Genomic DNA, 22,893 nt, shown 5'->3' with positions numbered 1-22,893 from the left:
GAAAGGTTTAGACGTGTGGGACAAAAGGCAAACGGTGAGGTAACGTGGGCGCAGAAAAGAGGTGTTTCATGGGTAGAAGGAGGGGAGACGGCAGTGGAGGGGAGACCGGACAGGGGGAAGCAAAGGAACATTCGTGTGGGAACCATGTACCAAAGCGTCACAACGGGAGTGTCTAGGAAAGGATCTTTTTTTGCTTAGTCTTCTGGTTTCTCTAACATAACATTTTAGTTCTGTGTTTGAATTGGAGTCCTGTAAGAAGTCTGCAGGGGTGCAATGAATCTTTGCTCATATAGATACATCTCTGCAGCTCCCATTTAAATGCGTCTCTATGAACAAGTATACAAGGCTATGGAAGTATCACATCTGGTTCAAATGAAAAACATTTTACAGATAGTTTTATTCTCATGAAAAGCTGTCCCACAGCTTCAAGCTTCAGAGCAGGTGGTCTGGTACAATGCTCCTTTAAATGAACCATTGCCCTGCCCCATCAGCATATACACGTTTACCAATAGGGGTGTGTCTGTCGTCTCTCTGTTCTTGTGTGCATACATGTGCCAGTGAGTAGGCCTGTAGCTTGAGGCCAGAGACAAATCTGTAACTAAGGAAAATAAAAGCTATTGGGCATCATAAAGAGTTCAGAACTTCTGGGTCTCACAGCTTTGCCAGCCCACTTAGGCAGAGTTACTTGATCTCATTCAGAATGTAATTGAAGATAAACTCATCAACAACATTCGCCAACATACCACCCCACCGGTAATACCTCTTTCCTGCCTCTGAACTATCACTCCTTTTAATAACTTGCACTGAGGCAATTTGTTGGTGGCTTGTAAGATCTGCCAATCTCTTAACTAGAAAGGGATCATACTTTAACATTAAGCAGGTTTCTTTCACAACTTGCCCACAAAATCAATGATTGTGTATAATGTGAATATTCAAATATCTTTTTTGTGTCATGTGCAAACTGAACACGTGAAATTTGCAAGTTGTTTTTAAAGTTACCCTTTTGTCCATGCATTGTCAAAGAGAATACTATACAGACCGCAGAATTGTTGCTGTGTTAGTGTACATATTTGCACACTAAGAAAAACTCAAATGAAATGCTTGGCGCCTAACCATACCATTAGCCCCGCCCCTTTGTTAAATTTAGTGGGTATCTGCACTTATTTTTTTCCATTTAAAGCACTGTGCAGAGCACATGGCGCAACATGCAAATCACATATTTTCATGGTATGCAAATAGCTCAGTAGGTTACTGCTTATGTCACAGAGGTCCTATTGTTACTTGCAACTTTATATCAAAAGCTACAATTCTTCTAATATAACACAATGATATATAAACCGACACAACAACAACTGCATGCAAACTGCAAGCCTTTCATTTCTTCTTCATCAGTGTGTCGCACATACTAGGCCTCTGCGAAGTTCACTGAGCTCTGTTACGCAGTACTCCATGAAGTGCTGGCAAAACTCTGCCACCCTATTGAGAGTTCCGTGAGCAGCAGAGTTTGGGTAAGTCGCACTGTTAGCGCTGATTTTCAGCTCCAGGAGTTTCTCCTATGCTGTAAAATCAGCACAAACGGCATCACCCGGAGGGCCAGAGGGCGATAACTTCTTTCTACCATTGAGCAGCAAGTTCCTTGATGCGAGCAGCAGCTTTCTCATTGCGAGCAGTCGCGGTCTACTGCAACTGCTCTTGTTCAGATATCTCGTTCGCCAACTAAGCGATTTCTCTCAGTCACCAACTTAACGTTGGCGAGCAAGAGAAAGAACTCTGCTCCTCGTCAGTCCGTGGAGTTGTTTGGAACTCTGCACTCCGCGTGGAGCGCAGAGTGGAGAAAACTCTGCGAACTCTGCCTGCAGAACAGAATTCATTGCACACCTCTAGTGCATACTAGCTCTCCCATTTAAATGATCTGCTCTCAGTTTAAGGTTATCACAGCTCTTTTCTTAACACTTGGGGCAGATTTATCATGGCCTTTCATAGCTGCATGTAAAAAAAAGGTGGGACAAACAGATGTAAAGTCTTGATAAACTATTTATTTTCTATCTGAAACTATTTTTGCATTGGAAAGTTTGCTAACAATAACACACATAGCACTTTTCCTTACTTTACGTCAAGGGAGAAATCCATGAATGGTACATCTGTGTTCCCATGCTACCACCCATGTTTTGTTTATGCAAGGCTCTACCTACTAACATTTGTAAACAGGGCTTTGCTCCAAAAATATGTCTCCTTGAGGTAGGTTCAGAATAGGAGAAAAGTCCCCCACATCCCCCAAAATGCTCTTTGCACATCTGCTTCACTGCATGGCAGGCATAAAAAGTAAGAACATTTTTTTAAAATATGTCTGAGCCCAGTACTTTGTAGCATAAGACTTCCCTTCCAGGACAAAATCTATGTTAGGCATCACACCTTATGATTTTACTACAATTATATATATAATATACTTAAAGGTGTCTTTCGGCCAACCCTCTTCATCCATTGGTCAGTTGTTATTCACATTTTTCTTCAGCCCACAATAGGACTTAATGGGTTGGCCCTATTCAGCCATTTGCCATCCTTTTTGTGAGTGATGGCATTCTCCTCTTGCATAAGGAGGATATTTGCACACAAGGTAGTTCCCTTCAGTGCCAGGGACGTCTCTGATTTCTTTTGATACCAAAATATTATTTTGCTGCCAGCCAATTTTTTAATAAATATATATATGGTGAGGGCCATGCAGCATCCTCAAAAATGTTAAAATAAAATGAAAAACCCATGACAAAAAAAAACAGCATTGAGAAAGCTAAAAGTCTGGCAGATAATGCCAGACCCATTAACTTTGATAACCCGGTGTCATGTTATGGGTGTACAGTTAGAAGCACAGTCCATAGTGACGTGGGGTCCAGGAACATGCTAGGAACCCAATTTGTCTCCGTTTCTCAAGGGAATTCACGGGGATAGTGTCTATTGAATCTAAAACATGCCTTTCCTTTAAGGACCTGAGCTTGAGATGTGCTAGTCACTGTCAAGATTTTGTGGTGGTGGGGCACTCATGGGACCGGGGGCGCCCGCAACAGTTCCTGGCGGCACTAGTCATATCCAGGCACTGGCCACTTTGGGGTGAGGCTACACTGTGGCTTCAACCAGCAATGTTTCCAGAACTCTATGTGCTAAAAAGATGGCTGAGGGCAACCTCCTCCAGCTAGCAAACCATGACCCGTGCTGGGGGTATGAAGTCTGTCTGCCTCTCGATCCCTAGGGGCTGAAGATGGGACGATGCAGGCACCCTTCAATGCACAAGTAAGCCCGGGGAAAGGTGCAGACTCACCCTAACATCAATGCTAAGCTGACGTGGATGCTCTTGTGAGATGTCCCCACAAGGTCATCCTGTCTGCTGATCCTTTAGCAGGTGTTCCAGTGATCTAATATCATTCCTCCTAGGAGACGCACTTCAGGTCCTTCGCAGGCAAGCGGGTACTTCTTTCCCCAGATCGCAGCCGCAGGTGACCGCCAGGTTTCCCAGACCTAAAACAAGTCAAGAAGGAGAATAACAATCCAGACCCGATTCTTTCTTGGGTCAGAGTCTTCTCTCTCATATTAGACTGCAGGCCTTGGTGTCCAGATAACAAAGAAGGAAATAAATGAGGTGGTGAAGGCCAGCGGCGACCAGAGGATCTGTCCCATTCAAAAGTGTCTAAGATGTTGTAATCCCGGAGAAGAAAGCGGTCTCTGTTACAGGTTAGATCTCTCGTCCAAGCCCACAGTTCACAGTCAAACTAGTTCTCACTGGTCAAACTCGTACTCGTATTGGCTTAAGACTGAGGCCTGCATCTTCACTCATTGCCAAAGGAGATGAGCGTAACAGGAAGTAAGGGATGGTGAGTCTTCCTTTCACTGTGTGGATATGGGTTTCCTAATATGGGCGAGTTAAGTGTCATTTGGCTGAAGTAAATGTAAGTTCAAACCAGTTATGTGACTGCATTAGGTCACAACAATGTAATGCACAGTCATATACCTGTCTTCATGGCAATATTCCTGGTATGAACGTTGATTTTGAAGGCTAATGGAAGACTGGCAATGATTGGTCATTCTTAGGGCTCTGCACGGGGTCAGATGAGAAGTAATTGGGTACTAGTATGTGATTCGGGTTCCCATGCGGGGAGCTGGGATTGATGTGTACAAAGCATAAAGTTTTGGGGGTTTATTCTATCTCTGTCAAGCTCTCTATAGAACTGATGTTGAAGTATACCCAGAGGGAGTTAATACTATTTGCCCATTATACTTCAGAATACATCATTTGGAACATATTTTCCCTACACATTCTTTTGTGGGAGAATCTGACTTATGTTATATTTTAATCCAATCCAATATGCGCAAATCATACTCCATTATTCTTTGCAATGTACCCTTTGCCATTATTTTTCCCAAAACCCATGTTTAGGTAAACCATAACTGCTCTATAAAGTTGTATTTTATTCTTTCCTATTTCCACGAATGTTACTGATAAGGTGTCTTCTTGATGCACCGTTTACTACAACTGTTGACAGGCAGAGCCTATAAATTTACCTTTACCTTTTAGTCCAATTTTGACCAGGATTAGTGACCCAATGTGCTGTGTATGTGCAACTGGACATTATTACTTACAATTTTCTTTTGAGAACTCCAAACTCCCTATGTAGTTGTCTTGAAATTATTATTTTCAACGATGGATATAAACAGGCAGCCAGTTTGAATGGGCTGGAAGCCCATTCAAAGAAGGCCACCCATGTGGGCAGATGTTCACACTTTCCACATACACGCTGTCAGCCATCTTTGAATTGGTTTAAAGCCTGTTAAAAAAGCCCATGCAGTGCACTGCGAGAAGCAGCAAAACCCCAGTAGCAGTAGCTGGATTGTTGCTGGACCCTCATGGAATAAATAAAAACATTAAAAAGTGAAAAACATAAACACACATTGGCACAGGAGTCCCAGGCACTAAAGGCGACAACTTTTTGGGTGGAAGTGTATTTTGTGCACAAGTAGAATGCCATTGCTCATACTGATGGGAGACAGGGGCTAAAGTTGGCTGACCCCTTGCCCCAGTGAAAGTCACAACAGCGGGCCATTGGATATATAGGGCAGACTTATCACTCCTATAAATAAAAAATATGTATAATTTTAGTGAAATCACAAAGTCGTGGTTAATGCCAGACCTAATAACAATTTATTATTATAAGCACAACTTTATTAATATTAAACTTTTACTGTGTTTGTTTCCCACCTGGAGTCTGTTTTCTCGTGTGTGTGTATATATATATATATATATATGTGTGTGTGTGTGTGTGTGTGTGTGTGTGTGTGCGCATGTATGTGTGTGTGTATATATATATATATATATATATATATAGTGTATATATGCATATATATGTATGTAGATATAGGCATATAAATGTGCATTTATATATAAAATACAGTAATATTAATAAAGACATTGCTTCTTTTATTTTCCAGACTGTTAAGATATTTATTTGAAAGGTGTTCTCTAATGCTGAAGTATCACCCACAGGCACTGCAGAGCACTGGACATACAGAATGTCTACTAACGGAATGAGGGTGCAACAAGTGGTAGCTTAGAAGCATGGATGGAGGCAGACACCATGGTTACAGCCCTGCGAATGGTTGTACACACACAGCTCGAACTGCAAGATAGATTAGCTGACAGCGGGGTTTAAAAGTTCCAAATCCGTCTCCCTAAAACCTACCTTCATATTATTATTACTGGCTACTCCCCTGTAGGAGAACCTGAAGCGGCTTGAGGCCAGTACTTAAATGTGAATTTGTGTAAAAGCCTCTGTATTTATTTTTAACATGAATATGCTGTCCCTCTGAAGTTTAAAAATAACTTACTAATAGTTTATGTAGCGTGGTAATACTTTCCAACCAATTTCTTCCTATATTTGTTTTACGTTCTATGTAAAATGTGTAAAAATATAAGCATTTGCTGATCATCCAAGTTGTATTTATTTAAATGTATTTCCTTTAACCAGACTAGGCCGACAAATACTCACCAGGCTGATAAAATACTGACCAGGTGACAACAGTAATAGCAGCCTATGCCAGGCAGCCTTGACATCTCAGAGCGCCGGGACCTGCCCCTCAGTGACTGTACTCGTTCAGCCATTCCTCAGTCCTCCCACAAGCCCAAGCATTTATTTAAATTTAAGGGGGTTGCAATTAACAGTGCATATATCTCTTTCCAACCCTTGGCTGTATTGATGCATACATTAAGGCCTCAGGAAGGGTCTCTGTGTGACCTTCCCAGGAAAAGTTGTGGGAACACACACTCAGTGACACAGGAAATACATTGGGGCTGAGGATACACGACTCACTCTTGGTACTGGCCCAATGTATCTGAAAGACACTGCCACATTGTACTACCTGAATGTGACAGGGTGAAAGCGCACAAGGAGCATCGCAAGGGAGGGAAAGCAGTCCCTGACATCCCGACAATCCTCAGAGCCTTCTTTGTGCGTGGCTGCATCCGAATAACCCTGACGAACGAGAACAAGGACCACTCCGCCTACAGGGTCTTCCGCTTCTTCCTGCTCCCCGTATGGAGAAGACTGTGGTGCGATAAGTGGGAGAATGCAACAATGTTCAACTGGGACCTCTCCTGGTATTACAAAGAGATTGAGAAGTTTGTGGTGGAATTTGGGCTGAACTGTGTCACACCAAGCCTATGGAAGCCCAGGACAATCCACAGACTAATCAGGTCCTGGGACACCACAGAACCAGTGAGCGACCTGCCACCCGCTACAGCAACACGGATGTGGGAAAATGTATCCTCCTCATCCCTGACCAACAGACACAAAGGCATTGCATGGATGGCTGTGAAAGGGGGCCTGCCAGTTCGGTCATTCATGCACAGCAGGGGCCTGTGCCGACACAGAGAATGTCCAAAGGGATGCCCCGCAGAGGAAACTCATACCATCTGTTCTGGGCCTGCCGTTTTACCCAGAGACTGCTGGCAGCCTTAAGAGAAGAAATGGAAGCCCACATCCCATTCCCAAACCACACTCTGTGCTGTATGGCCTGTTTCCAAAGACACATTCAGTGGAGGCTATCCAAGGATGCTGGAGAAAGGACATCCTCCTGTATGCCAGAACCCAACTGATGACCAATGGGGAGGTGGTGAGCGGGAAAGTGTGCCGCAGAATGGCACGCAACCTGCTGACAGATTACACAGACAAAGACAACAAGGAGAGTGAGAAGGAAGAAGTACTGTAAACACTAACCCCTCTTTCCCACTGAACTCACACTAGCCCAAGAAACCAAACCCCCCTTTACTACTCCTTTCACACGTAAACCAACTGTATTGTTAAAGCACAAAGTTGAAGTGGACTGCCCTTCCTAAGGGAAGAGGTACCACTCTTTAAAAACCTATGTATCGCCTACTCTAAGCACTTAATAAAGGTTTATGAAACTTAAAAAGAAACGAGAAGCGTTGCCTATCTCACGTGCAAGAGGCCACTCGGTGAGTTCTGTTTCTGGTTCCTTTTGCCTCCTGATGCGGTGCTGTTCTTTCCTGACCCAGTGTCCTGTCTGGCCCTGTACAAACGTTGCTGCCTTTTGTCCAGGCGTGCGCTCTGTGTGCCACATGCGTGCATAGAGGCGGGAGTGCGTGCAGGTGGGGGCTGCACATCGCGTCCAGGCGTGCCAGACCCAGGGGCTTTAGTAACAAGGGAATGTTCTGCCGTAAATCTTTACCTCTGCCAACACCTCCATTTATGTCTGTCAGGAATTCAAGAAAATACTAGTAGACAATTGTTAAGGAATTTACTATTGCAAGGGGCGTAGCTTGGGGGGGTGTTTGCTTTGGGGGTGTTACACCCCCTAGTAAATGTATTTAATAAATAGTAGTGCGCAGGAGCTTTCAGTCGGCTACGGTAACATGTCTGTTCGAGTTCACCTGGGATGTTTAGATGCTACTCAAACCCACACAGACGCACGCTTGTCCCTGTTTCAAAGGTCTTCAGTGTGTGGTTATTTTTACCCAATACTGCGTTGTAAGTCCCTCACAGACCGCATTCCTTTCCGCTCCCTTCCCACCCTCGTGCACAGCTTCTCTAATAGTGATTAACATGATATTTCGGTGTGACTGATGCCCCTCCAGGCTCGCTGGCCAAGCTACACCCCCCTCCCCCACCCCCCCACGGCTGCGCCTCATCTCCCCCCCCACCAGAAACCTGCACTCACGAGGCGCACTTCGTGGGTGAGAAGGCGGCTTGGCAACCTCTGGCTTGCCCTAGAGGTCTGGGAACGCCCGCAGACGAACCTTTGCAGCCATTCTCAGACTGACGCGCCCCCACCTGAGAAATGGTCGTAAAGTCAACAGATCACGCCCACGTTTGGCGGGAGTGCAGGAGAAAGGCTTTCTCCGTGGAGAAAAGTTGTTTTCTCCTCAGAAAAAAATGCGCGCGTACAAACGGAGCTCCCCCGCTGCCCCCGCTCAAATCTAAGCAATGCAAATTCCTGAGGGAGGGGGTGGGCAGGACAATCCAGGAGATGTCCAGGTGCGGTTCTGCAAACAAGCGTTCATTCTTTCAGGAAGGAAGGGAAAAAATATGTTTCCCTCTGCTTGTATGTTGCCTTCGGTGGTCCTTTATTTCTCTGTATGAAATGTACCATTTTGACGCCTTGAATTAAGCAGCTACTTATATGTCCATTGTCTACTGCACGAAACCCCAACATGGGTAATACATTTGCAGAGGACCGGGTAGTGCTTAATTTGTGCTTATTGTATACGGTGCTGAGCACCGGCACTTATTTGTGCGGGCCGGGGCTTATTCTTCTGCCTCAAGCATTTGCTGCGAGCAAAAGACACATATGGGAAAGACGGAGGAAAGGAGAAATAGAAAAAGCGTCACAAAGGGAGAAAACCGAAAGCTGCTAGAGTGAGCTGAAGGGGCAGGGAGTGGCTTTATATAGATTGAAAAGGCCGGGGATGGCTTCAGGATTACGTTGCCTCAGTATTCCGTATTCCCACATTTAATTACGGAAGCCGCGTGTTTAAAAGGAGGGCTTTGAGCAACGGCACGTTTTTGTTTACAAATTAAGCACTGGGACCGGGTGAATTCTGAAGGTATGGTGTGTTTTTGTGAAGTACTCTGCTCCTCACCTCCAGTAATAGCACATTAGGGGGACACACTGCAGTGATCTGTTTCTCTGGGTCCGACTGTGCTCAGCTTCTCTTCATCATCCTCACCAGGGTGTGAGCGACTCCATGGGCCAGATGTATCAAAGTGTTCTACCCGTTCTGTCTATGGGAAAATGCGTTGGTACATATGGCCCTATGTTCGGTGACACACCACTAGCCCTAAAACCACCGGCTTACCTCCCTGATGAGAGCATGGGTGTCATTTAAGGGTCGCCAGGGGTCGCAACTGGCCCTTGTGACCCCTGGCACTGTCATTATTGACATCAGTTGGGGCTCCACTTTTCTTATTTTCTATACATTTTTATTTCACTAATATTGAATAATGCTGCATTTTTCTCTTAGTGTAATAAAGAATGTTGTATTATTGGTTGGTATATGACCGTTGCTGGTAGCATAGGTAAGAAAATCATTATTTTAAATGTCTGCTGTGTGCATGCTTGCGGGTGGGAGTGTTTATGTGAGAGAGCCTGTGAGTGTGTGGGTGTACTAACCATGTCTGTGTGAGTCAAAGTAAAGTTCAAATGGAGAGTGACATCATTTCTGCTACCCCTAACATTTAGGAGAAGTGACGTTCATGGATGAGACTCTCTGCCCTTGCTTTGCAGGTTACGAGCTACACAATATGATCGACTTTGTGTTTCACAGGGGGCAGCACAAAGACATTTAAAGTATTAAAGTGGGGTTCTAAGGTTTCAACATGCCCCTAAAACCTGTTCTTCTTTTAGAACTCTTTGATGTTGTCATTTGTTTCCAAAATGTTGCAATACTTCTGTAATTACAGTTTACCCATCCACCGTGTAATTGATAATCTGATGAGCAACTCTGAGATGTCTCTGGAAACATTTTGATGCTGGAGTAAAATGAGGGGTGTGGCACATGTGCCTGGGAGGGGGAGAAAGTGCATGCAAGAGGGTAGACCAAAAAGGCGCCAAAATATGTCATCGCACTGTGCACCAAAAATTCTTCTTCCACTCTCATGTGACAGAGAAAGGCACACAGCCACACGCCCAAACACACATACACCTTTGATGTTGCTGCCTCCCCCTCTCAGTATCCATTCCAAACCCAGCAGGAGAAGTAAGGCACCTTTTTGTCTCTCCAGGTGGATGATTATGAGGTGGAGAGCGAGCAGGATCTCGGGCCGCTGCAGTTTGTGCAGCTGGAGAAGCAGCGGTACTGGGTGGAAGATAACTGGTTCTGCCGCCATGTGACGGTGGCCTGTCCTGGTGGACTCACCTTTGAATTCCCCTGTCACCGCTGGTTCATCGGAGACGTCATCATGTGCCTCCCCGAGGGCTCTGGTAGGCCTTCTTCATTTCTTTCATTGCTATGTTGTACCAGGTGTGTGGTGTTGTGTTGGAACATATTTATGGAGCGCTCCAGCTGCCAGTGCCTGGATTCCTGGACCGCGAAGGAAGGCACCAGAGAGCTTGGTATCCACACGAGATATCAAGTCAAGAGGTAATCTCAAAATGAAGGCCTTCAATTGTTTCCTACACTATTGCAGTCCTTTTTCCAGGCTGGCTCTGCTTTAGGGCAATAGTAGGCAGCTGTCTTTTGGCGCCCCCACTAGGTGGTTCATATTGCAGCAAAATACCTCAGGAATGGCACTGTAGCTAGGGGAGAAGGAGTACCAGAACTGGAAAATCTAAATTTCCCAGGGGCTATGGAAACCCTTGCTCCATCTTCTATAGGAACAAAGAAGTGGGTTCCAGGGTTTTGCAGCAAGCATGAAGATTGACTTGTACCAAGGACTACCATCTTGTACTTTACCATTGAACATTTGAAGGCATGCTTGAGACGGCTCTAGGGTGTTGGTGCAACCACCACTTTCTCTGTGGTCCCTTCACATTGATGTAAGGGTGCACCAACACATGGTTTATTTTTTTTTCTGAGGTTGTTAGCTAGTGGAGTAAATTAACTAGCTGGCCCATTGTTCCCAGCACTGTCCATAATCATGTGGCAGCGCTCTGAAGCTGCGGCAAGTGAAGCTGCGGCTATTGCGGTACACCCAAACAAGAGATTTTGGAATAATAGTGTAAAGAATGGGCACGCGTGGAAATGGCCATGTATCGCAAGAGGAGCAATTCGATAAAATGATGTCTTCTGTGTTTGTAAATGGAAAAATCCCATTCTTCTGGAGTATCCAATAACAACTTAGTATTGATTACCTCTCTAAATTCCCCATTTGTATTATCGGAGCAACAAAGATGCACAGACTTCCTGGTGATATCTGAACCTCCCCGACCAGCAAACATACTACTATTTATTATTATTATTTTTTTTTTTTTTAGGCACCACCCACTTTATAATGAACATTTGGGGTTTTATTTCCGTTTTTTTTTGTAAAATCGTTTAATTTTCTAAACGCTTAATTTTTTGTTGGGTTTTTTTTTTTTTTCTTTTTTTAGATTCCTTGAACTGGAATTTTGCTTCAAGAACTGGCCTTGGTCTGCAGAATTATTTAAGACCCACTTATTCCCAAAACGTCACAGGCTGGTGCTGGGATTTCACCCGCTCTTTTTGATGCATGGTCACCTCGCACGGTTCCTCAAATTTTATTTTTAGAACGTGGGTCTTAAATTTGTTCTGGTGACTGCAAAACTTTATAATTATATTCCCATTGGAGCATCTCACTTGTTTTCATCAAATCAGCTGTGTTACAATTCTCAAACTGAAATTATAGATTGAATAATTGTTCAATGCTGTTGGCCAATGAGGGTCATATTCAGTGCTTAATTTGAGTCCGTGGTTTCCAGTGCTCAGCACCGGAACTTCATTGTCAACACAATTATTAAAGTCTGGCACATGGTGGCGCTGTTTCTGTAATATAAAGATGAGCAGAACAACAGTTACTAAATATACACTATGCATGAAAAACGACTAATTCCTGCCTTCCAAGGCCTTGTCATAACTTTGGGGGTCTGAAATAGTCTGAATGGTCCCACTTTAGGAGTGTGAGGATTAATAGATGTGTAATTGGCAGTGCTGTCAGGGCAGTGGGTGGAGCAAACTGCAGTGGTCTCCTGACAAGAGTGCAGGTACTTAATAATAATAATAATAATATTTAAAAATTAAGCACTATTCATGTATTATGTAATTTATATAGAGCAAACCTCGATACAACGTAAGAGATTGGGGTGAAAAGAGTTTTAGCGAGAAGGTACAGAGGGGCAAGGGTGATCCCATTATGATCCCAGCGGAGGGGCATGTAGGTGGGTGAAGAAGAGGGTAGAGGGTAGAGAGCGCGGGATTGCCGTAAAGAGTGCTAAGAGCTGAGGAGGGCAATGGCATTTGAGAATAAGGGCAAGACTTCAGGATGGGGAGGTGGAGGAGGCATGAGAACTTTATTAGGGGAGTGGCACGGGACAAGGAGGATAAGCATGGGAGACTCCAGGGCTACAGGATGTGCTGGGACTTTACTGGAGCATCTCTTTGGGTGGGTTTGGCAGCTGGATGCTTTATACTGGAAGAAGGCGCGGCTTGAAGAGGCGAGTCTTCAGTTCTTTCCATAAGTGGGGAAGGAATGGACAGGCGTTGCTGAACTGGGAGGGAGTCGCACACGTTTGGAGCACAGCAAGTGAAGGTGTGGCATCTCACCATTTTCCTGCATGGTTTGAATTCTAGTTTGGCAATAGCTGCTGCTTTCTCTTGCGTGTTCTCCCCCTTAAAAAACGTATTTTCAAAATGCTTTTTGCACCTAATGATACAAATAAATCTGGTTCTAACTCATTCAGCCAAATGTTTCCCATTTTTCCAGTCTATCGCTATAAATTTCTTAAAAAACGACTGAAAATGTGTGACTGAATAATTTTACTGATCGCTTGAACCATAATAAAGGTTTTTTATTCTTTCTATACAAACATTAGACATTCTAAATGTATAAGTTAAATTTAGAATTTACGCATCACCTTCAAATTACTATGCCACCACCTCAGTACAGTCTTGTTGCATCAATTGTCCCACTACATTAACTATAACTCACCCCTCTACCATGCAGTGGGCTCTCACAAATCATTTAATTTGAGTTATTATAAGCGTTGTTATGGTCGCTATTATTGCACGTGGTAAAAGTGATGTAAAAAGCATGAATCTTACTAGCACACAGAGAAAGGGGGAGAGTTATTATCCATCTATCGATCTATATATCTTCTCCCCTACAAAAAAGAAGGGTTAAAGTGGAGTTATACATAGATTATATGTAGTTTTCCTAATAATAAAAAAAAAACTACGATTTTAAAACCACTGAAATTCACCAGTTACACGTAACTGACCTACGTATGACTTGCACCGCTATAGATTTCATACCTCATCATTAATGTAATATGTGAGGTCATAAGCAGTGTGTCATAGCGATGTCGTCTGAGACCCAGCCACCCACTGATTTCCCACAACACAGTCTTCCTTTTTCTACATTTTTTTAGGTCCTGTGTGACACCTGTGGATGCACAGGGATCTGGCTGGCTCCCCTGGGAGTCCTGCGGAACCACACGGGGGCCGAGCTGACTGCAGTAACAAGCCAAAAAAATAATGGTTTAAATTTGGCTACAACACTTCGCACCCCACTTCACACAGACGCTGTTTACTGGGAAAACCCTGTACCCCCATATTAAATAGTGTTGTAGTGGGGGTAGAGCCAGGGAGAGTTTCAACAAACCATTCATAACCTGGATTGATCTTTATGTCCAAAAGCAGGTCTGTTAAACTCCCTGCTTTAACACATTCTAGTTCTATCAGCCACAGATGCTCTTTTGAATGATCTTTTATCAAAGAGGTAGGAACTAGCTTAGCTGTGCCCGGTGGATCCAAAAGAGAGGGAAGACCTATTTATTAAAGGAAAGATTAGATATAGGCAAATCAGCTGATCTTCTCACACCCTAGAGAAATTTAAATTAAAAGTTCCTTGATCGAGACTCTATAAGTTTCCAATTCCTCTGTGGACCAGAGTCTATTCCCATGCAAAAAAAGTCTGGATAAGGTAGTAAGATTAATTGGGTAAAGACCAAAGTCTAAAAGCGGAGAAGAACAAGGAACACTCTGCGGGAGATTGATAACAATCCTCACAAACCTACTTTCTATTTTGTAGAGCTCAACAGAGGCAGTGTATCCCCATAATTCTGCACCATAGATGGCAGAGCTCTTTGCTTTATGTTATGTTATGTTATGTTATGTTATTTTTATTTGTACCGCGCACAGCTGCCCCAGCAAAGGGGCGTCCCGGCGCTTTGAGAAGGTAAACACAACACAGCACTAAAAGCGGGCAAAAGAAGACAAAACACAACAGATAAGCTTAGACAAATAAAAAGGTCTTAATAGCCCGCCTAAACTGAAGGAGCTCATCAATGGCCCGGATTTGTGGAGGAAGAGAATTCCACCAACTCGCTGCCAGGACTCGAAAGGAGCGGCCCCCAATTCTGCTCAGCTTAAAGCACTGAACCACTGCTAAGTTCTGGCCTAACGATCTAAGAGTGCGAGAGGGAACATAAGGAATCAGCAATTTCTCCATGATTTGCGGGGAAGTACCCTTTAAGATTTTAAATGCAAAACAGAGAACCTTAAATCTAATCCTCTGCTGCACAGGGAGCCAGTGGAGAGAGCTCAGAGTATTGGACACCGAACATCGCCTGGGGAGACCAGTCACCAGTCGGGCCGCAGCGTTTTGAACCCGCTGGAGCCGCCGAAATTCTGACTGGTTTATCCCCGCCAGTAGGGAGTTGGCATAGTCCAACCTAGACAGCACTGATGCTTGAACCACCAGCTGTCTTGTAGGTGCATCAAAGAATTTGAGGATAGGTCGAAGTCCTCTGATGATGCCATAGCAAGAAGCCGCCACCTTCTTGGTATGACAGATGAAACTCAGAGAAGAATCAAACCATACCCCCAAGTTTTTTATCTCTGCCGCTGGGAGGGGAGTCACACCCAACTCCGAAGGCCACCATTTATCATCCCACAAAACCACCTGTTTACCAACCACCATAATCTCCGTCTTTTTGGTGTTTAACTGGAGACAGTTGGATTTCATCCAGTTAGCCACTTCCCTCAGACCATCACAAAACCTGGGAGCCTCCAGGTCTGAGTCCCCACTCAGTGTGACCGCCAGCTGCGTATCATCTGCGTAGGATACCATGGTTAGGCCCCACCGCTTGACGACCGCAGCCAACAGTCTCACATACAGATTGAAAAGGGTGGGACTCAGTGAAGACCCCTGTGGGACTCCCTGGTCTAACGGGTAGAGTGACGACTTACCGGATCTCAACGACTGGTGCAAGAGAGCTTGCATGGGTCTACCTATGCATTTTAGACACAACCTCCGCTTCATATTGGAGTTTCAGAGCACTCTTACTAATATTTGTGGACCAGCTCATTCAATGATTGACACACCCCCTGGTAAACAAACTCTTGCACCTGTTTGAGTGGGACACCCTGCACCATGACCCTAGCCCTGCCAGATTTATAAGGCTTAAATGCCACAAATTTAGTTTTATTAATGTTAAGCTCAGGTCCCCGAGCGTTGCAAAAGCTTAGAAAGCTATCTAGAATTGCCTGCAGACCACGCAGAGTTTTAAATAACCGCAACATGTCATCTGCAAAGAGCAGCATTGCGATTTTATGAGAGCCAAATTTGGTTGCATCATTGCCTGGAAAGTTGAGTGCACGGCCAAGGTAATTGATGTAGAGCATGAACAGAGTAGAGACCAACTCACAACCCTGGCGAACCCCATATTCAATGTTGAAAGGATCAGTAAGCTCACCATTGTTGCCATACGTGACACTGGACACATTATGCGCGTGGAGTCTGATTATGACACAGAAAAGGTTGTCAGGAATGCCCATCTCTTTCAGAACCTCCCACATCTTGCCTCTAAGAATGGCATCAAAGGATGATCTTAAGATGACAAAAAACACATACAAGTGGCCTTTATCAAGGGTTAGTGGCTTCCATTAGAGGCAACAAAAGCGGAAAATTTGATCCACTGTGCTGACCCTATTTCTAAAGCCTGCCTGGAACTCAGAAAAGATGGCATTTTCCTTGGCCCAGTCCATTAGCTTCCCTAGGATAAGGTGGGAAGAGAGTTTCTAGAAGGTATCAATAAGGCTGATGGGCCCATGAGTTCCAGGATCATCATTGTTGCCTTTTTTGTAAATAGGTATTCTCAGCAGAATGCCAAGACACAGAGAAAGGGCCACCTTCCAATAGAGAGCAAAAAAGCAGCTCCAAGTTCGCAGCTCAAATCAAGGGTTCTGCCCTAAATAGGTTTCCAGGGCTAGAGTCTGGGCCTGGTGCTTTGTGTTCCAGAAGGGCCATAATGGCCTGCACGACATCCTTAAACTCCAAGAACAAAGGGGTAATGCATCCGTCTGGACAGGGAGTGACATATTCAAGTTCTCTATTCCCATAGGTGGGATTGGCTACATAAATATTCGAGAAGTGGTCCACACAGATCTAGGGTTGAAGGCTGTCATCAACACTGGTAACTATATTGCGATTACCATGAGCCACTATCCCCAGAATGACCTGGTGTCCCCTGGCCTAACAGCTGCAACCAAATACTCCCAAAGATCATGTTCCCATTCTAATTCAGCCTGGGAGACACCAACCTTGTAATCTTTCAGAGCTCCAAGAATGTCATGCAATTGCCAGCTTTCAAGCTCTGGAAAAGAGGAGGTCTTGATGTCCTGCAGTGGCTGTTGAACCAAGCACAATGAGTGCGTACCCTAGGAACCCTGCCCCCAGCTTTACATAACAGACCTTCAAGGGACCTGCACAACTTTTCATGGCACTTCGTAATAGACACATAGGCCCTCATTCTGACCTTGGCGGGCGGCGGAGGCCGCCCGCCAAAGTCCCGCCGTCAGGTTACCGTTCCGCGGTCGAAAGACCGCGGCGGTAATTCTGACTTTCCCGCTGGGCTGGCGGGCGGTCTCCTTCAGACCGCCAGCCAGCCCAGCGGGAAAGAGGCTTCCACGATGAAGCCGGCTCGGAATCGAGCCGGCGGAGTGGAAGCTGTGCGACGGGTGCAGTTGCACCCGTCGCGTATTTCACTGTCTGCGCCGCAGACAGTGAAATACATTTAGGGGCCCTCTTACGGGGGCCCCTGCAATGCCCATGCCAGTGGCATGGGCACTGCAGGGGCCCCCAGGGGCCCCGCGACCCCCCCTACCGCCATCCGGATCTCGGCGGTCCGACCGCCGGGATCTGGATGGCGGTAGGGGGGGTCAGAATCCCCGCGGCGGTGCAGCAAGCTGCGCCGCCGCGGAGGATTCAATGGGGCCGCGGTACACTGGCGGGACCCCGCCAGTGGTGCCGGTCCGACCGCGGCTTTACCGCCGCGGTCGGAATCCCCATTGAAGCACCGCCGGCTTGTCGGCGGTGCTCCCGCGGTCCTCCGCCCTGGCGGTCAAAGACCGCCAGGGTCAGAATGAGGGCCATAGTCAGTAATACTTGAACCACTGGTGCCCAAGATTCCCATAGTGTCCACCATCTGGCCATAAATCTTGGCCAACCTCGATGGATCCCTGCAAATTACCTTCCATTTTATAGCCCGCTTATCATTAGCGAGTGATCGATTAACCCCAGGGTTAAATCTGCCAGCCTGGTGTTCACTGGACCTGAGCCCGCTAAGGATTGAAAGGAGAGCGTTATGATCACTAACAAAGCACTCTACAACCTTCAGCAGGGTCAAAATAATATATACAACTCTTTTGCCACATATGCTTGAATGTGTGGACACCACTACGATCCAAAATGGATCTGACATTACAGACCTGAAGGCCAAAGTGTAGGGATAAACTCATCAACTGATTGGCGACCAAGGAACAACTCTTTGCTGGGGCCAAGTCTAGTTGGGGGACACTTCAGACAGTATCTTCCTCTTTAGTTAAATTAAATGGCACTGACCCAAGAGGTTCAAAGGTGACATTCAAATCACCAGCAATAATTACCCTATTATACTGTGAGAGGGAATCTATAGCATTTCCTAATGCGTGCATGGTGCTAGATAACATATTGGCCCCACCCGGCCTGTTGTAAACATTGAAAGCATAGCACAATGACCCGCCCCAGCAAAAGATACCCATCACATCTTGTGAATTTATATCAAGCCTTGTAATATTAAAGACTAGTGAGTTTTTGATCCACATAGCTAGGCCGCACACTGGGCAGCAACTCCCGCCAGAAATGACTGGGCAAAAGAGGGGCAAACCCAGACCTGTGAGCTAGCTCGACACACCAAGTTTCCTGCAGCATACAGATGTCAAATGAGTCAATAAAAGTCCCCCAGTCGGAGCCTGCCTATTTGGAGTTGAGACCAGCAATGTTCCAAGATAGTGTAATCCAAACAATGGAAGATGATCTGGACGTGGAAGAAAGTGGCAGTAATTCCACTGAGGCAGGCAAGACTATTGGTTGAGTGTGTAGCTCCGTTGGAGCCAAATTCAGGGAAGCTGGTACCTCAATGGTTAGTACGTTCTGCTGGTTTTCCACTGCAGAGAAAGGACCGAGGGTAACGGGTTCTGGGGACTTTGGTGTAACCAAATCAGCATTGTAACTAAAAGTGCTGATTGGAGCGGTAAATCTATCAACAGGAGATGAGGCAGTGTCGGAGACTCTGAGAGCCTCTCTTAACCACAGGGAGACCGAGAACATCAAAGAACAGTTTCTGACACTGTCAGTCTTGACTATCCAGGGAAGACAAGGGTTCCAAAATATTTTTGGTAGAAATTTTGAATGATGTATTACCATATGTGCCCTTGCTGCTGCCTAGTATGTGTAGAGGAAGTGAGGGGGTTGTAGGAATACCCTAAAGGTAGAGCCTTGATACGCCCAACAGGATTTGCCATCAAACTTAAGCGGCCCAAGAGCATTCAACAAGATGAGGGTACTTGAAGTTCACTCACACACAGCCCCCTTCGCAGTTTTTAGTATGTGAGACAAGCCAATGTGTTCTTCTAATAGATATAACTACATTGGATAAGTCCTGAGACCACCTTGCATTAGCTTTTAGCCAGGGGACTGTTTATTCTTCAAAGTTTCAGGATTTTCACTTATGTTAGGCAGTAGTGCAGCGACATCCCTCAAAGCAATTAGATAGGGAATACACCGTGGGGGAAGTTCAGTAATGTTAGTGGGGGGATTACTATGATGGCTAATTAAGAGATCCCTCCCACATCTTTCTGGTGTTTTTAGTTTGTCCCCCTGAATTACCCCCTGAACTCGGGATGCTATTAGAACCTGGCAGGAGAGGTAATTGAAAGGAGGGTAATGGATTCGGCGCCCCATAAGTCTGCTGCACCTGCGGCCATGAGAGCTCTACAGGGAGCTGTCCAATAATTCCTACCCTATGGGTGGTGGTACCCTTAGTGGTTCTAATTTCCCATCTAGCATGTCAAGACAGGCCACGAGGGGAGCTAGTTCAGCCTTTAGAATGTCCCTACATTTCCCTAAGCAAGTCACTAGAAACTAATTTGAAAGGTCTGCTACGAGTGGCTTGAAGTCTTCTATAGACTTACAGGGCAGTGCCGGGAGGTCTAGAGTACTGCACGGAGTGGATCCGTCCACAAGACATTTGGCTTGGGTGGACAAAGAGAGGCAGGGGGCCTTCGTGCCCTTCATGGCCTTGCCAGGTTGTTTAGAGCTGGCTACTCTTTTGGGCATCAGGTTAGCAAGTGGGGATGCATATGGCCCAAGCCACTTGACCGGCTGGCTTCACTACTGAATCTTGGCAAGATCTGGGAGGGTTCAGACAATGAGCCCTGGTGTGGGAAAATGATTTGTGTTGAAACTGCAGAGGACTCCAAGCATGAGTTGGGGACCACAGGGGGAGAGAATGAATTTAGAGAGACACCTCTTAGAGTGCTATCTCTATACTCCAACCCCCATTGCTCCCTCAAGCATTAGGTCGCTGGAGGGGAGTTTGGCAGTAGGAGTATGGAAGGAGCTGAGCATTGAGAAATGAAGGGTCCTGCTCCTGCCCACCCCCCATTGGAAAGTCTTGGGGACTTAGCCTCACCCCAAAAGTTGGCAAAAAAAACATTATCAAACTCTTACACGTATGCATAACTACACAGTGGAGAACACAACTGTGATATATATTAACTGTGATATGCGTGTGTATGTGTGTGTGTGTGTGTATATATATATATATATATATATAATAATATATATAGTGTGTGTAGGCAGGAAAATGAGCCGATAAGCTCTGCATTGCAGTGCCTACCATTTACCACGATCCTGTTTGTGATGTGTTTTCAGACTGGGGAGTGTAGCAGCACACAATGCTCCTGCCTGATTTTACATAATTTAAGGCGAATATCCCTGAAGTGTTCCTTCAAAAAACCCCAAGCACCGCTGACTGCACGCTTTTCAGGTTTCCCCTGAGACTGGATATGCGCTGCAGCTGCTGAGACACCTCGCTTACATATAGCGGGCTTAGAGGCCGCCCCTTGCTTACCATCCATTGCCGCCAGTCTTCTTTGCTGACTCCTGTTTGGTCTGGCTGGCTTTACTTTGGCTTTACTTTCTGTTCGTGTTTTTCGCCTGTATGTAGAGACTTTGCCAAGCACTGCTTCTTGTTTTTGGGAGGGTCCTTCCGCTGCTTCTGCTTAATTTGTTAATATATTGTTTTCTTCTACTTGCAGCACTTCGTACCAGTGTGTGTGTGTGTGTTATTGGGGGTCTCGCTTCCTGGTTTTGCTCTGTGCTGTTGCTTTCCGCGCTTGTTTCCTGTGTTCGCTTCCCTTTACTTTTCATCCTGTCTCCTTCCCTCTTTGGAGCATCATAGTAACTCCAGAAGACCACAGGTTGTGTCAAATGACATAAATGGCTTTGTGCTATTGCTAGTTAGTAATCACTCCGGTTGTAATACGTGTTTTTTTGTTTTTTTTTGTTTCATGATTTGTAGTATGTCTTGGACATGATTACAATGTTCTATGGAAAAAATAGTTGGCATTTTAAACTGGTTTATGTTTGCACAATTAGGGGTTGGATAGAACATTCTAGTATGAAAATAACATATATAAAGTGCTCTTCTGCTTGTTTGGCTGCTGCTATTGCTCTTCATTTTGTAGCTTAATGTGTACGGTGTAACAAATATTTCCATACCATGTCATACTGTACAATCGCAGGCCATACCCTACGCTCGTCAGGCCATATCCTACCATGGAATAACAAGCCGTACCATATCATGATGTTTGTCCATCATTGTGGATGAAGACCTCGACATCTCATTGCTTGGTTGACCGGGCCCTGTGTGTCCGAAGATGACGGAGTAGTCCGATTCAGGCGTGACATGTCTTGTCACACGTCAGACAAACGTGATGACATTGTTGGTTATGTATGGGCAGCTCTGGACTTGCACAGCTCACATTTTATTTGAACCGCAGCAGCATGCCTCAGAGGTTTTGTAGCCTTTGTGAATTAGGCTGCGCTATGCTGGGTGTGAGGGTTTCCCAGGTGGCAGAGTTGATCTCGAAGAACTTTAGGGAGACCTTCAAGGTATCCTTGAACCACTTATTTTGTCCTCCACTGGAGTCTTTTTTCCCTGTGAGTTCTCCATAGCAGAGCTGTTTTGGGATACTCTCATCTGACATTCTGACAACATGCGTAGCCCATCTGGTCTAGGCTTTCATCAGCAGTGTATGAATTGAAGGCAGACTAGATGTGGAAAGTACTTCTGTATCTGGCACTTTGTCCTGCCATCTGATTCTCAGAAGCTAGCGCAGACAAGATACGTGGAAGTGATCGAGCCTTTGTGCATGACTCCAGCAGACCGTTTACATCTTTCAGGTGTACAGCAGAGTTACAACTGCTTGGTAGATCTTCAGCTTTGTTGGTAGGCTGATGCCTCGATGTTCCCAAATGTTGAAGCTCAGTCGGCTCACTGTGGAGCTGGCTTTTGCAATTCAGCATTTTACTTTAGCATTGATTGACACTGCTTGGGAAAGGGTACATGAAGTGGTCCACTGCCTGCAGTCTCTTTCCATTTACAGTGATAGTTATGCATGCGGAGCTGGCTGGCGCGTGACCTCCGTCTTCTTAGTGCTGATGGGGAGACACAAGTTGCAGATGAAAACTTGTCCATTCTGGCTTGCATTTCTGGCTCTCTACTAACATTTAGAGCACAATCGTTGGGAAAGAGAAACCCCCCTCAGCACAGTTTCCTTCATCTTGGTGGTGGCACGTAGTCGCCTCAAATTGAAGAGTTTCACCGCAGTTCTGTACTTCAGACCACCTTCTTCAGGGCAGTACCATAAGGCATCGTTCAGAATGGCAGAAAATATGCTGAACAGAGTGGGAGAGAGAGCATACCCTTGCCTGATGTTGTTGGTGACTGGGAAGGCCTCAGATATTTCATCATCGACGACGCAAGCCATCATACCATCATAAAGTTGCTGTACCATTAGTATGAATCTGTCAGGACAATGATCCTCCAAATTCTCAGGCGATGGACTAAATCGAATGCTTTTGTGAGGTCCACAAACGTTCTATAAAGCTTAAACTTCTGTCTTGACACTTCTCCTGTATTTGATGCACAGCGAAGATCATGTCAATGGTTCCACGTCCCTTGTGGAAGCTGCACTACATTCCTGGCATTAAGCCTTGCTCCAGGTAGGAGATCAGAGGATTCAGCAGAACTCGTGCAAGAACTTTCCCAGCTGTCAAGAGCAGTGAGATTCCACAGTGATTGTTGCATACCTGGCGATTACCTTTTCTCTTA

General features: G+C 45.5%; 1 protein-coding gene across 2 annotated transcripts in view; it reads left to right on the top strand.

The window, feature by feature from the left end:
- Positions 1-22,893, top strand: part of LOC138267270 (polyunsaturated fatty acid lipoxygenase ALOX12-like) — a 115,455-nt gene that overhangs the window by 4,990 nt on the left and 87,572 nt on the right. For both annotated transcript variants that reach the window (XM_069216129.1, XM_069216128.1), the window contains exon 2: positions 10,281-10,479. In XM_069216129.1, coding sequence (XP_069072230.1) covers positions 10,458-10,479 — 22 coding nt within the window. In that variant the 5' untranslated portion in view covers positions 10,281-10,457. The remainder of the gene's footprint in view (positions 1-10,280; positions 10,480-22,893) is intronic.

This window comes from Pleurodeles waltl, chromosome 12, assembly GCF_031143425.1.
Source record: "Pleurodeles waltl isolate 20211129_DDA chromosome 12, aPleWal1.hap1.20221129, whole genome shotgun sequence".
Classification (NCBI taxonomy): Eukaryota; Metazoa; Chordata; class Amphibia; order Caudata; family Salamandridae; genus Pleurodeles; species Pleurodeles waltl.
The sequence above is the reverse complement of the archived record's forward strand: the minus strand, read 5'-3'. Positions and strand labels throughout refer to the sequence as shown.